Source organism: Panicum virgatum, chromosome 3K (genome assembly GCF_016808335.1).
Source record: "Panicum virgatum strain AP13 chromosome 3K, P.virgatum_v5, whole genome shotgun sequence".
In the NCBI taxonomy this organism is placed as follows: domain Eukaryota; kingdom Viridiplantae; phylum Streptophyta; class Magnoliopsida; order Poales; family Poaceae; genus Panicum; species Panicum virgatum.
In genome coordinates this window covers 17,802,032-17,817,941 of record NC_053138.1, presented here as the reverse complement: position 1 = coordinate 17,817,941, position 15,910 = coordinate 17,802,032, and the positions used below count along the sequence as shown (strand labels likewise).

The 15,910-nt window shown below is 45.9% G+C and overlaps 2 protein-coding genes and 1 long non-coding RNA gene across 3 annotated transcripts; all 3 read left to right on the top strand.

Moving 5' to 3' along the window:
• Positions 1-5,285: 5,285 nt before the first annotated feature.
• LOC120701277 (non-classical arabinogalactan protein 30-like) lies at positions 5,286-6,356 on the top strand. The gene is made up of 2 exons (XM_039985392.1): positions 5,286-5,656; positions 5,769-6,356. Exons 1-2 carry the CDS (start codon positions 5,389-5,391, stop codon positions 6,098-6,100), a joined length of 600 nt encoding a protein of 199 aa, XP_039841326.1. The 5' UTR covers positions 5,286-5,388; the 3' UTR covers positions 6,101-6,356.
• Positions 6,357-10,296: 3,940 nt separating this feature from the next.
• LOC120698026 lies at positions 10,297-11,262 on the top strand. The gene is made up of 2 exons (XR_005684668.1): positions 10,297-10,898; positions 10,963-11,262. It is a non-coding gene; the product is annotated as an uncharacterized LOC120698026 (long non-coding RNA).
• A 2,874-nt stretch (positions 11,263-14,136) lies between these two features.
• On the top strand, positions 14,137-15,264 carry LOC120701275 (non-classical arabinogalactan protein 31-like). Its single transcript, XM_039985391.1, has 2 exons — positions 14,137-14,499; positions 14,622-15,264. The coding sequence occupies exons 1-2, from the start codon at positions 14,295-14,297 to the stop codon at positions 14,927-14,929; spliced, it is 513 nt and encodes a 170-aa protein (XP_039841325.1). The 5' UTR covers positions 14,137-14,294; the 3' UTR covers positions 14,930-15,264.
• Positions 15,265-15,910: the final 646 nt, after the last annotated feature.

Here is a 15,910-nt window from a genome sequence, read left to right as displayed (position 1 = left end):
GATTACCCCGAAGCCTGAATCAAGCCCGCAAACACCCGGATGATGAGCCCCGCACGTGCGAACACCCGGTGAACCCGTGGACGACTTCACCATCCGTCAACCCTTGCCCAGCACCACGGGTCGAGAATTAGATTCCGATGCAATTTAGGTAATTAGCTAACCAGCCTAAGCACAAACTAAAATTTTAGCAGGGGCAAAAGTAATATTTCACAAGCATGAGTATTTTTCCTCTGAAGGTCTTAATTTTAGAAACCTAACAAAATTTTGTTTGCATATTTTCACATTTTTTTGCTATTTACGACCCATTTAACAGGATCAGTACACAAAACTGAAACTGGAATTTAACTGGAAACCGGAACCTCCGAGTTCCAAAACCAGCAGTTCCGGTTTTGGGGGCAAAAACAGGGGAAAGCCAGGCCAAGGTCATGGCCGACGCATGGCGCGCAAGGGCAGGGGCGGCGGCGCTCTGCGTTCCCCGCCGGCTGCGTGGCCGGCCGGCGGCGTGCGGGGCTGGCCCGCGGCCAGGGGAGCCCTGCAACCCCGGGGCTTGATGCGGTGGCGGCCGGGCCGGCGCAGGAGCAGCCCGCGGCGTGCGCCAGCGGCACAGCTCGGCGGCCACAGCGGCGCAGCGACGTTCCGACGCCGACCGGATCGAAGGGGAAAAGGGTCGGGGAGGATGAGGGACTCGCAGGAAAGCTCACCACGGGCTTGAATCAGGCAGAGGACGGCCGGAGAGGGGTCGTCGGCGTGAGAGGCGGAGCTTCGACGGGGACGGCATTGGCGGGTCGACGGAGGAGGGGCCGATTCGGCCGGGATAGGGCTCGGCCGAGCTCGGGATGGGGCGGTGGAGGTGCGGGGTGAGGTGGAGCGGCTCGGGGAGGACTCGGGCTCGAAGAACGGCGGCGGGATGGCCGACGCGACGAGCGGCGGCGAGCTGCAGCGAGCGGCGGCTTTGCTCTGCCTACCGACTTCGCGCGGGCACGGGAAGGGAGAAGGAGAAGCGAGCAGCGGTGAGGGTTTCACCGGCGCGGCGACACGTGGCGTCGCCGGCGGCACAGTCGCCGGTATGGGCGCCGGAGTAGGTGAAACAGAGCAAAACCGGAACTTCCGGTTTTCAAAACCGGAACTTCCGGTTTTCAAACCCGGAACCTCCGTGGTTTGGGGCAAAATAGATTCGATTTTGGAGCGCCCAAAACTAAAATTTTCGCACAACAATTTGAAATTTGGCCAAAATAAAAGTTGTAGAGGAAGAAAAAATCTACAACATTGGTATTGGATAAAAGTTGTTTTGATCAATGATTTGAGAGATAAAATTGGGTCAAAAGAAGATCAAAGCTAATTTTAGACTCAGCGCAAAGAGGGGTTCAGACAGAGATTGGACTGGATTTTGACTGCTGGTTTATAATTAGCAGAAATTGCACAAACATAATTAAACTTGAATGCATGTGATGATATGAATTCAAAATATAATTATGCATGCATAATTACCACTAATGACAAAGCTTAAACTAATGATCATGATTAAGCGATGCTTAGCGGCTAATGTACAAGATTAACACCAGGGGTGTTACAATAGGTGCTGCAGGTTGAGGAGTTATCTCTGTCGAAAATCTAGAATTGCTATGCATATCTTTCATAGAAAAAATATTCTCAAAAAATGTTGCATCACGAGATTCCATAATAGTATCAACATGCACATCTGGTATCTCAGATTTAACCAATAAGAATCTATAGGCAATGCTCCTCTGAGCATATCCTAGAAAGACACAATCTACTGTCTTAGGTCCCAACTTGCGCTTCTTTGGAATAGGCACATTAACTTTCGCTAAGCACCCCCACGTGCGCAGATAAGAAAGTGATGGTTTTCTCCCATTCCACATCTCATATGGAGTTTGATCTTGATTCTTGTTTGGAACTTTATTCAAGACATGACACGAAGTCAATACAGCCTGCCCCCACCATGCCTTAGAAAGACCAGCTGTGTCTAACATGGAATTAACCAAGTCAGTCACCGTGCGATTTTTCCTCTCGGCAATCCCGTTTGATTTGGGAGAATAGGGAGGCGTCCTTTCTTGAATAATTCCATGCTCCTCACAGAATTCATCAAATATTTTGAAAAAAAATACTCGCCACCACGATCTGACCTTAGACGCTTGATCTTTCTCTCTAGTTGATTCTCAACTTCAGCTTTATAGATTTTAAAGTAGTCTAACGCTTCGTCCTTAGTTCGCAACAAATAAACATAGCAAAATCTAGTCGCATCGTCAATTAACGTCATGAAATATCTTTTCCCACCTTTTGTCAACACACCATTCATCTCACATAGATCAGAATGTATGAGTTCTAGAGGTTCCAAGTGTCTCTCCTCAGCAGCCTTGTGAGGCTTCCGAGGTTGCTTTGATTGCACACAACTATGGCACTTAGAACCTTTGGCAATGGAGAATTTCAGAATTAAACACATGCTGGAAAGCCGAGACATCAAACCAAAATTAACATGACACAAACGTGAATGCCAAACACTCGCATCATCGCTAACGTTGCCACAAATATAGTTCACTGACTTATTACAAAAATCAGCAAGAGAAAAGTGGAACAAGCCACCGCAATCATAACCTTTACCAACGAATTGTCCATGTTTCAACACGACAAACTTATTGGACTCTAACACTACCTTAAACCCGTCTTTGCATAGGACTGACCCGCTGACCAGATTCTTGTTGATAGTGGGCACATGCTGCACGTTACTCAGCTACACGATCTTCCCCGAAGTAAACTTCAGATCTACTGTGCCAACACCATGAACAGAAGCATGTGAGCCGTTCCCTATCAGCACGAAGAAGTCCCGGACGGTCTGGTAAGAAGAAAATATAGAGATGTCAGCACACACATGAACATTAGCACCCGTATCAAGCCACCAACTCGTGGATTGAAAAACTGAAAGAACTGTAGGTAAATTACTGTACCCATCTTAGTGTTGCTCATGGTCACCATGTTGACATCCTTGGACTCATTTGCTTTCTTGGCCCTGCGGTCTGCCCGATCTGGGCACTCATTGGAGAAGTGTCCAAGCTTACCACATGTATATCACTTTTCCAAAACCTTGTTCTTCTTCTTCTTGAAGGTAGTGGTTTTGTTAGGCTTGTTGTTCCCTTTGTTCTTGCCACGTGGGAACTTCTGGACCAGGTTGGCGCTGGACTGACCTTGATCTTCTTTCTTAGGCACGTCCTTCTTCCAAGCCTTCTCCTCAACATCAAGAGTTGCTATCAGATTTTCAACTGATATCTCCTGTCTTTTGTATTTCAGAGTTGTGGTGAAGTTCCTCCACTGGGAAGTCAACTTTGCAATAATGCATCCAGCCACAAATTTGTCGGGAATAGGACACTTAAGGAGATCAAGATCTTTGACAATGCACTGCAACTCATGCGCTTGTTCCACCACAGAACGGTTATTCACCATCCTGTAGTCATGGAAACTCTCCATGAGGTACAGTTCATTGCCCGCATCTGTTGCATCATACTTTGCAACTAGAGCATCCCACAGCGTCTTCGCCTATGTCTTATCAATGTACACGCGGACTAATCCATCTGACAGATTGCTAATGATACATCCGACAAAGAGATTATTGGCCTCATCGTACTTCTTCTGCTCTTTAGCAGTAAGTACACTCTCAGGCTTGCCAAGTCTCATGTCCCAGATGTGCATAGCAGTAAACCAGAGGCGAACCTTTGACTTCTAGATCTTAAAGTTCACACCAGTAAACTTTTCTGGCCTCAGTGACTCAGCGAAACTAGCCATTGTTAAATCAACAGATTGCCTATAATAAGGTTTTTGGATTGTTGGATAAATAGACAACTGTAAGTTTAAATTCCGAACTAGATTTATCATGACGAGAATTAAACCTAGCATGCATGACTCTAATAAACTAGACAATACGTATATCATAAACATGATCTCAGAAAATATGATTATGAAACAGATCTGATCACAAAATACGTACTGTGCGGGAGCCACCGGGAAGACGAGAGGCGCAGACGAGACAAAGACGGTCCTTCGAACGGAGCGCAGCAATCGGCGTTGCAGATGACGGTACGCCGCAGCTCCTGACTTGGATGGAGGACGAGCCGTGGCGAAGAAGATGAGCAGTCGCGCTTAGCGCTTCCCAAAAACCAATTTCGCTCTCTCCCGGTGCAGGATCACACGAGCGAGCGGTTTCGGAGACCTGCTCTCCCGTTCGCCGGTGCACGCCGTCGTTCGGGATGGATTAGACTATGATGGCGGCGCAGCAAGGAGAAAGATGCAAAACTCTAGGTTTGTAACCCTAGCTCAGTTTTGTAACTTTAGCTTGAGTTGATGTATACTCTTATGGTAGCATATGAGTTAAATATATAGGAGATCCATAGGACCTCCTCAACTTCCCCTAGCAATGTGGGATTAAAGATTTGCACCCTAGCTCACTTTCTTCATGCACCATAGGCCTTTGAGATTTATTTGGAATTTCTGAAATTATTCATAGGCCTAGCCCAAATTCCACCATGAATTAGGCGTTAAGATTGAATCCGGCTTGTTATAAAGGCTTGATCAGTGTCGTCAGGGTCAACATTCAGAATCAGATTGAATCGGGTGCTGGGAACTACGGCGATAGGTAGCAGCACAAGGACGAGGCACAGATCCGATCCCGTAAACCCTTTAAACCGAAAAAAAAGTCACATCAAATATTTCGATATATGCATGGAGTATTAAATAAAGTCTATTTACAAAAATTTTTACATGAATGAGCTGTAAATCTCGAGACAAATTTAATGAGCCTACTTAAACTATGATTTGGAACGGTGATGCTACAGTAATCATCCGCTAATTATTAATTAATCATGAATTAATTACACCATTAGATTCGTCTCGCGATTTACAACTCATCTGTGCAAAAATTTTTATAAATAAACTTCATTTAGTACTTCAAATTAGTAAGATTCCTTTGCAAAAATTTTTTGCAAGAAAACTAAACACACGGCCTGAATCGCTGAACAATCCAGCTCCGGTGCGTGGTCATTGCTCCTTCACTACTGTCGCGGCTGTCAAAGACATGATGTAGAAATTGACCTTGTGGTGCAGTTCACTGCTCTGTCTGCTAAGTGTGGTATGTCAGACAAAACAGCATTAACTGCAAATGGAATCTCTCTGACGGCCCCGCCGGCTAGCTCGTCCTCGGTTTGTTTGATCAGAAAGCAAACCAGACGGAAACCCTAGAGCTCCCCGGCCCCTCTCTATAAATTAGCACATGTATGTTCCTGTAACGAATGAGCCACACTCAGTCGTCGCTTCTCAATTCCATTGCTGAATCGGATCGAGCTAGCTAGGTTACTCTTTTTTGAGAGAGGAACGTAAGGATCGATGGCGGCCTCCTGCTTGAAGGTCAATAATGGGGCTGCACTGGCAGCGGTAGCGGTGATCTTCCTCGCCGTCGTGCTCCCTTCTTCCCACGCGTCGACGATGGTCGACGAGCCCGCGGCTCCAGCGCCCCCGCCGCAGCCTGCGTCGTCTTACACCCCGCCGCCGCCGGTACCGGTCCAGCCGGTGGTCGTCGTCCACGGCGTCATCTACTGCAAGTCGTGCAAGCTCAGGGGCTACAACAGCGGCATGGACGCATCCCCTCTCCCCAGTCAGTCCCTCATCACTCCTCAGCTTTATTTTCCCTTGTTTTTTTTCTACAATTCTACTGATGATCTTATCTGATAATTAAACCCGTGTGTTGTACTTGTATATACTTGCAGACGCGACGGTGAGCCTGGTGTGCTACGGCGACGAGGAGAGCGGGTACCGAGTGCTGAACCAGACGAGCACGGCGGCGGACAGGAACGGCTACTTCATCGTGATGGTGTACGACGTGGACATGTTCGACAGGCACACCTGCCGGCTGTACCTGCGGGCGTCGCCGACGCCGCTCTGCGCCGCGCCCTCCGTCCCGTCCAATCCCAAGCTCGGGCTCACCCTGGTGCGGGACCGCGCGGCCACGGCGCCCAGGGGCGCGCGCGGCGTCTACCACGCCAGGACCGCGCTCATGTACGCGCCGGGCGCCGGCGGCAGGTGCCCGCCGCCCTACTGACGCTAGGAGCTCAAGAGATGTCGTCGTCGTCGGAGGCAAGAATAAGCTGAGGTCCATGGTCGTTGTCACATAGTAAGTGTGTCGTCCGTTTGGTCAGTCGGTGGTGCATGGCTCGATGGAGTGTTTGTTGACTACTGTACTACTACGTTGCAATGCATTGTGTGGTTCGGTCGTCGTCTCGTCTGTGTAACCTACTATTTCTGAATCGGTCCCCTGTCCCTCGAATGAAGGAATCCCGGCAAACGTTTAATTATTATTCGTTTTGTCTGAAAAACTGCAAAGTTAGCAAGCCACGAAAGGGCATGCTGAGAATTGTTAAAGCGTGAATGTAAATGAACAAGATTTGGGAACAACCGATGTTTTCATTGATCTCTTTGGAATATATACAAGTCAACGGTTGCGTCATATGGACGTCGTACGGACGCGACTGTTCGGGAGAAACGCCAAAGGACATGTCCTTTCGTGACAAGTCTAACTGCTAATACAAAACTAACTGCTAAGCCTTTGATGAAATCGATAGTGAATGGGTGCATGTACGCCAACAGGCACCGTTTCACAACACTCCCCCTCGATCGAATATTACTTGAGATCAATGAAGTTGAAAGCTTGGATTCCTCGAAAAACCCTGTGGGAAAAATCTGAGGAATATGTATGTATAATATGCCATAAAAACTCCTTTAAACCTTGTAGGAAAATAAGGAGAAAATAGCATATATGTGTGATTTAAAATAAATCACTATGTCATTGGTATCCCATTAAAAACCCTAGTGGGGAAAAAATATTGGAGATACGACATATTGTTAACTCCCTCAAAAACCCTTTGGGAAAAATATGAGGAGCTGTATAAGTTGATATACCGCAAAAACTCCTATAAAAACCCAGTGGAAAAAATAGGAGAAAATATGACGGTATATTATTGGTATTGCCTCTTGGATAACTCACATGAAAAACCTTTTCAGGGAAAAATCATGAATGAGTTGTGAGGGCAATATGTGTCTTTGACATTTCCCACAAAAACCCCGATGGGGAAAATAGAAAATATGACACATTTTTGTATTGATATTGCCTCGTTAAAAACCTTTTATGAGAAACCTTTGTGAGGAAAACTCATAGAGGGAAAATAGTACAATATGATGTTTGAACAGGTTATAATCCAGGAAAAGACTCCCCCTGAACCTTGCAACTCTCAAAGTCATTGAATACCAATTCCATGAAATATGGATGTAGGTATGGACTTAGTGAGTGAATCTGCAAAATGATTGCAAGACTACTTTGGCAAGATGTTTATTTCCCAATATGGAGATAAAACATTTTGAACAATAATGTATGCTCTTATATGACCTGTTTCCATCTTGACAATACAAGCAACCTTATCTTTACAGATAATGGTTGGTGATTCTATGGAATCACATTTGATCACTCTATGAAGCCATGCATATGTGATACTTCAGAATGATAAGTGGAAGTAACCATTGGAGTCAAATTTGATGACTCGTGTGTGTGGAGATTCCACTGTAATCAAATCAGTATGTAATATGGCATGGGGATTAAATAGCCAGTGATATCCACTACCATATGGATATCTATGGATATCCCTTGACTCCCACCCTTCAGTGTTGTAGAAGTTGCGCTATTTTGTGCTAGCAAAGTATCTACAAATGCAATATCAGGCATGTTGCAATTGTAAGATACATGAGCGCTTTACGGCATTATGGTTGTCATCCCAGGGTCTAAATGGATATAAGTCCATATTTAGGGATTGAATGTGGATATGAAGTCCAATATATAATTTGGATATTGACAAACAATATCAATTGGATATTGGTATACTGATATATGTACTTAAGTTGAGACTTAAGCATATCTCATCTCAAATTCCGTCTTAGAAGCCAATTCCACATAATGGAAATTGTACCTTGAATGATTGCTTTATTATTTCAAGGTATTGAAATAATCAATATGTGTTGAGATGATAAAGAATCCAATTAGGGATTTCTTTACACATATATGCAATCATGAGTAGAGTAATCCTTCTATGGAAGGAACTCAATCAATAAGTTGTACCACAATCAACTTAACTATCTCAAGTCATGCTATGATGACCTGAATTATACACAATGTATGTTGCGATTTGTATTTGGATTCAGAATGTGAAGTCCATTGGGACTTATATGTCCGAATCTATCAAATTTATTTGACCTGCCAATGATTGAATTTAGGAACATAATTTTCACACATACCCTTAGGTATGTTAACATTATGCTGGGTCTCCATGTGAAACCATATGCTACAAGCTCTCGTTGTTCACCACCTTGCTTCTTAAAATAAGCTATGTGAGAGAAGACATAAGTTGTACTAATACTTCTCATCATTGAACAAGAGCAATTCTCCTTGATTGCCACCTTTTAGTTTGACCCAATTTGAGTGTGAAGACACTCTGCCTAGGACTTTTGGTCTGGATCCAGTAAGGTATACAACAATCTTTGAGGAGTATATGTCGCGACATTTTGTAGCCTTTAAATGATTGATTCATTGCTTGGAATCAATATAGCATGTGAAAATTTTAACCCTTTTGGACTCTTTGTCATTCCCATTATTATAGAGTCAGGGTGTTCCGATATCCCGAAATCAGAATTTGGATGCACCGTTGATTTGGGTGGACTTCGATCCTGGTATTGGATGCTCGTCCATTGGGTGTCTACCAACTTTGAGGTTGGTTTGGATTTACTGACTTGGAGGATAGATCAATCCTCGGTATCCTCAGATGCTTACTTAGAGCATTATCCTTACAAGCGGCCGTACTTCTCCCCCTCATCTTTGGAAGTGGGAGATGAATGGTTTTCATTGGTACCTCCATTCTTTCGGGCACATTGTGAGTAGGATAAGAGGATTTTGTGACACCCTTATTATCAGTAAATGCTTTTGGCAGATTCTTTGCAATATGATGCAAAAATATAAGATGGTATAAACGATTTGGTTTAGATTCTTTTTGGTACGTGGATATGAGGATTGAATATCAATATGTGATACTCTTTTGATTCCTGGCATTCTTTGTGTGGTATAAGTCTCCCCATAATGCCTGGAATTCTCCTCAAATTGTGATCAACATACGGGCTATATAAATCCCCTATAGAGATCCGAGGTATTGTATGAATGATGGATAATAAGACCTCATTGGGACCCCTAATGCCCATTGATATGTTGGGGTGGTGATATCGGTATGTGCAAACATACTCGATGCGCAGATATGGAATGTTTGGCTATGGCCAAAGCTCCACGTACATACTGCAACGGAGGGAGTTGTATAAGTGCAGTTTAATGAATTTGAATTATGGATGTGGTGTGTAAGGCCACATGAAAACAACTTAGTGTTGGTAATTACAATTCTATTTTAATGGATCATGCAATTAAGTTGATTCTCAATAAGAGATTCAAACAAACCATTATTGATATGGACATAAGGTACTCAAAATTTATAGTTCCCAAAATACAAACAATTCCATGTAAAATGGATTTATCCCGCGTCCAGGATAATTTGCTCTAAATTTAAGATTTAGAGAAATAAGTTTGGTATATCAGTGGTTCTTATGACTAAGATAATACACACATGTGGGACTATATTTGTGATGATATTTGTTTATTGGATTTGCCATATATTGAGACAAATACTTTGAACAATACCATAATAAAAATATTATATGTTTATTGGGTTTGCTAATTTGAACAAACTCTTCGAACATATAATAGAACACATGTTTATTGGATTTGTTAATTTGAACAAACACTTTGAACATGTAATGCTAATAGTATCATTTTGTTGGGTTTGCCAATTTGGACAAACACTTTGAACGATACTAAAAAGAAATCCAGAAAAATAGGATCTGGAATGTATGAGTTTACTATGGTAAATTCATATATAGAAATACATATTATGATGTAATTTTTTGATGACGCATGGTCTCAAAAATATTATTTACTAAGGTAAATAATACGTATCATGGTATTTTATGCAAAGAACTGGATGAAATAACAGTGCAAAAGTTATTTGCTTTCCAGCGTCTGTAATATGGTTTACGGGGGAAAAGAAATCCAAGGCTAAACCATAAAACAGAATGCATAATTAATTTGTGTATATATTGTTACATGATTCGCAGAAAACATAAGGGTCTTAATGCAAATCTGTACAATCTTATCCTTCCCTGGCTCCCGTTCCCCCACGGACGTAGTTCACGGGAAAGAAAAACGACGCTCGGTCTTTCGACCGTGAGCGCCATCGCTGCCGCAGGCGGGCTGCCTCCGGGCTCCAGGCGCGGGCGCGAGCCAGCCGGCAGCCAGCCTCTGAGGGCGCGAGGCCGCCGAGGCTGCCTCCGGCAACATGCGCGTGCCAGCCGGCCACCCGCCGCTAGGAGAGCGAGGCCGCCGGGGCTGTCTCCGACCGGCCATGGGCTTGGGTCCCGGGAGCGGGCGTAGCCGCTGGCCGCCCAGCCATGGGCATGGGGCACGAGCCTCTGCCTAGCCAGACCGCCCCACCACGGCGAGGCCGCAGGCCCTGCCGCGGTTCCGGGGCATGAGGCCGCCAGACGCCTCGTCGCGGGCGTGGCCGCCAGGGCTGACTGGGAGCCGCTGCGTGGCTGTGCTTGCGCCGCGCGGGGCGCAGTCATCCGCAGTGCGTGGCCGCTGACCGCGGCGCGGATTGGGCCTGGGCCTGGCCGAGCGAGGGCCGCCGCGGGGGCTCGCCAAGCATGGTGCCGGTGAGCGCGATGGAGTTGGGGAAGATTTCAGATTGACGATGAGGAAGGTACGAATCACGGCAGTTACCTTAATCCAGTATTCCTTCTCGTAATCGTCGTATCTTGGAGAAGTGCTAGAGCATGGCTGTATCGCCGGATTGTCGAAGGCCAGAGCAGCGGTTGTCAGCCTCGCCATCGTCATGAACGAGGCAGAGGAGGCGGGGCGACGAGTTCCGGCGACAGTGCGACTTCGATCCCCTTCTGGATTCCCTCTCGAGAGCGCAGAACTGAGAAGTGCGTTCTCCTCTACATGTTCTCGTAGAGAGGTGCTGATAACGTATTAAAGCGTGAATGTAAATGAACAAGATTTGGGAACAACCGATGTTTTCATTGATCTCTTTGGAATATATACAAGTGAACGGTTGCGTCGTATGGATGTAGTACGGACGCGACTGTTCGGGAGAAACGCCAAAGGACATGTCCCTTTGGTGACAAGCCTAACTGCTAATACAAAACTAACTGTTAAGTCTTTGATAAGATCGATAGTGAATGGGTGCATGTACGCCAACCGGCACCGTTTCACAACAAGAATTATTGCTGATCAGCGATGGCAACGCGCGCATCGCATGATCACCGGTCGAGCCCAAACCGTGTCACTCCACCGCGGTGCTGACCGTGAACGAATCGAACTAACCCGGTAACCCCGAGCCGCTGGTCTGCCGCGCCGCCCGATGGCACGCGCGGGGCCGGCGCGGCTGCTCTACGCGCCGCGCTTATAAGCTACCCCTGTCAGTCTGTCACCCTGTGGTCCAACTCGAACACGAACTGATCGTCCGTGGACCGTGGAAAAAGGAGGTCTGCTGACGGAGCACCAACCATCTCCTGATCGAACCTGAACTAGTCGTTGGGTGGCGGCATGGGTAGTTTTTTTTTTCCTGAGTGCAGGCCAACATTTTGGGCCCTCATTGGAAAAAGTCTTTTTTGTCTCCCTCAACTTTGGACCGAATCCGCTTTTCCTCCCGGAACCACAAAACCGGTTATTTAGACTCCTCGAAATTCCGGAACCGTTCGTGCGACCTCCTTTGAGCGGTTTCAGGGTGACGTGGCAGCGATTTTCTCTTTTTCTTTTATATTTATTTTGACTAAATCTTTAAAAAATCATATTAAATCACAAAAAAATTATAAAATAGAAAATCTAATTTTATTAGACTCCACATAAGTAGATCTACACAGTGAATATATTATATGGCATACTTTATTATAATTTTTTATTATAATTTTATATATATACTTTTCTATAATTAATTTATAGATACAGTTTCCGTTGTCTAATTATGGTAAAAATTTTATAGTGGGCTAATCATTATATGGTGGAGCTGTAGTAAAAATGTTATAATTATGGGATCAAGTATGACTGAGATATAGATTTATCTATATAAACTTAAATAAATTTAGACGAATCTATATCTCAGTCATACATGATCCTATAATCATAAAATTTTTACTACAGCTCCACCATATAATGATTAGCTCACCATAAAAATTTCACCATAATTAGACAATGGAAACTGTATCTATAAATTAATTACAGAAAAGTATATATATATAATTACATCAAAATATTTATACTAAAGTATACTATATAATATGTTCACTGCATAGATCTAGTCATGTGGAGTCTAATAAAATTGAATTTTCTATTTTATGATTTTTTTTATAATTTAATATGATTTTTCAAAGATTCAGTCAAAATAAATATAAAAGAAAAAGAGAAAACCGCTGCCACGTCACCCTGAAACCGCTCAAAGGAGGTCGCGCGAACAGTTTCGGAAGTTCGAGAAGTCTAAATAACTGATTTTGTGGTCTAAGGAGGAAAAACGAATTCGGTCCAAAGTTGAGGGAGACGGAAAGGATTTTTTTCCTTCTTCTTTTTACGTTGGAAATTTCCCTTTTACGTTGCCTCTCCATCTCAAATCGAAGCCCAGCTATCTTCTGACGCGGGCCGTTGCTTAGGGAAACAGGCCGTGGGCTGGAGGCATATAAGGACAGCACTTCTCTGCACAAGCACATCAAACGTACTATAATCATCTCAGTCGCCTCGCCTCCACTCAAAAGAGGAGGAAATCTTGCTCATCATCAACTAGATTAAGTACCCCGATAGAAAAAAAAAACTACATGATACTGTATAGTAAGCGCATCAGTACTGTACCCATTTAATTTGCTGTAGCCATCAGAAACCGTTGAGCAGTCGCATTGCTTCGTATTTTACCTGCTCGATCCTATCACGGCTTTACCTTATCTCCAGTTACAGATCCGAACGAGTACGTACCTCGAACAACTCGTCACCAGATACTAGTATTCAGTGACGCGGGGAGCTTACATTCCCGATCGAAATGGATCCGATGCCTTGAACGCTACGTTTGCTGGGTTGGATTTTCCCGATGCGCGAGCACACGATCAACTTGCGTTGCATCTTTTGTTTTCGCCCCATGCGGCGGCCTCGATCTCCCGATCAAGACCAGCCGGGCCGAATACCCCCGTTTAGTTTGCGCTGTGCTAGTGAATAGCGACACTTTGACCGCTAATTACAGTGTCAAATAAAGTCAATTGATAAAACTAACTTCAGAACCCCGCACTAGGAACCCTGAAGAATCTAATGAGGCATTTGACCACGCGATTAGAGAATAGTTACTGTAGTATCACTGTAGTCAATTATCTGTTAATTACCATCATTATATTCGTCGCGAAAAATTACACACATCTCTAAAAATTTTTTGCAAATTGACTTTATTTACTACTTCATGCATAGAAGATTCTCCCGTGGCATAGCGTAGCATGAACCAAACAGGGCCAATGCTCAACCGAGGGTGGTCTTAATTGACCTGACATTCTGACCCGACCTCGTCCTGAGGAACAAACGGATCAAGCGAAGAAAGGGTGGGTGATGCAGAATCTAACGTGCGCCTGGAACTCTGCACGGAGGTGACGTGGACTGTGTTTTTTAAATTGTCCCGAGCAATTTTTTGTTTTGAAATCGTGTCCCGATCGAGCAATTAACGGGGCAAGCTGATGCTAACGAAGCAGCATTCGCTTGCAGTGCACTCCAATGCCACATGGGAGTTCATCATGCCCGGCCCTCGATTCCGCGGCGAGCCCTCGCAATTCCCGCGCAACTTGAAGGGCCTCCCTCCCTCTGATCCACAAGCCGAAACGGCAATCACGAACGATCTCGCGCCCGCGCACCTAGTAGGAATTCAAATCAAAACGATTGCAAAACCCGCTATAAATTGCAGCGCTCTCGCTTCCTGTCTTCGCAACCTGTATCCCCTACTGCTTCTATTGTCCTCACCTGAATCTGAACAGTAGCGCAGTACGGTAGATCAAGCCACCGCTGTGTACTGTGGAGCTGGGCATTGACCGTTGGGCTAGCCCGTGTAGGTAAGGCTAGAGCTAGCTAGATCGCGATGGCTTTGCTGGTCAATTACGCGCTGCTAATCTCCCTCCCCGCCGTGCTGCTGCTCTCCCTCGGCGGCGGCGCCTCCGGCATGGGCGGCCTGCCGCCGCCGCCGCCGATGGTGAACTTCAGCATCGGCGTGCAGGGCGTGGTGTGGTGCAAGTCGTGCCGGTACCCCGGCTACTTCCCGCCCATGGACGCCTCCCCACTCCCAGGTCTGTCTGTCCCCGCCGCCCTAATTAATTAAGCACGCATCCATTCCCTAGCTAGTAGGAGTGGCTTTCTCTGCATCATCTCCCGTTCCTCGTTCTGAACATTCATTCTCGCGTGCGTGCAGGCGCGGAGGTGTACCTGCGGTGCAAGCACGGGCGGCGGGCGGTGACGGTGCCGGGGCGGTCGGGCCCCGGCGGCTACTTCCTGATCCAGACGTCGCGGCAGGTGTCGTCGTTCACGAGCCAGCAGTGCCGGGTGTACGTGCCGACCTCGCCGGTGCGCGCGTGCGGGGTGCCCGCCTACCCGTCCGGCCGCAACAAGGGGCTCCCGCTCAAGTTCCAGGAGTTCGTCAACCGCGGCAACGGCCTGCAGGGGATGTACTCCGTCGGCAACCGCCTCTTCCGCCCAAAGTACCCGGGCAGGTGCTACTGATGATAGCAGAGTATATATGCAGGAGGGCCTAGGGTTTTATAGTTTGCCTCGTGCGCGCGTACGTCGGGTTAGGTTGGCGGCAGGGAAAAACGGCTTCAAGAATAAACCTGCTACTACTAGGTTGATTGTTGGCTCCTGGAGGTGGGTTAGCGGGGTGATTTTAATTAATTAATTAATGTGCTGCTCTACTTGTGTTGAAAGTTCTGTTTCTGTGTGCTCCTTGATCGACTGGATTGCTGGAATAATAAAATGTGGATCGAGCACATGCATGTAAGCTGTTGTTTTCTGTACTTGTTAAGCCTTCTCTGTTACTAGTACTACTTAACCTGGCTGCATTGATTAGAGAACTCTGGGAGTAGTTTCTCTTACTCTGCATGTGTTATCTTCAGTAGTCTTTGTTCAGGAGGTGGTGAGGTGAATCTGTGAAAACTTCTCTGTTTTGAAATATCCTGAGACATGCATGGTAAGCAACGGCAACGATTTTTTTTTACTAGCGAGTAAACTGAAAACACAAGCGCTCAACACGCACAAAAAAAAGAGAGGGATGCATCAGCGGTTTCCTATACATCTTGTGAAAGATAGTTAACCAAGTTATCTATAAAGCCTATTTATTGAAAAAAATATTAAACTAATATTTCAAAAATGTTGAACCAATATTTTGAAAATGTTGATTCAACAATTGGGAAATGTTGAACTAGTGTTTCGAAAATGTTGAATCAATATTTTAAAAATGTTGAACCCAACATCATCTTCATCTTCTCCGGCTCCAGCGGCCGGTGGCGGCAGCTCGGCGCGCTCGGGCAGCGGCAGCGCAGCAGTGGGGCGACGGTGGGCCGCAGCGCGCTCGGGAGGCGGTAGCGCAGCCGCAGCAGCAAGCAGCGGCGCGCAGCAATTGCAGCAGCGGCAAAGCAGCGGCGGCGAGCGAGCAGCACGCAGCAGGAGCAAGCGGCGGCGGCGAGCAGCAGAAGCGCGGCGGGCGGC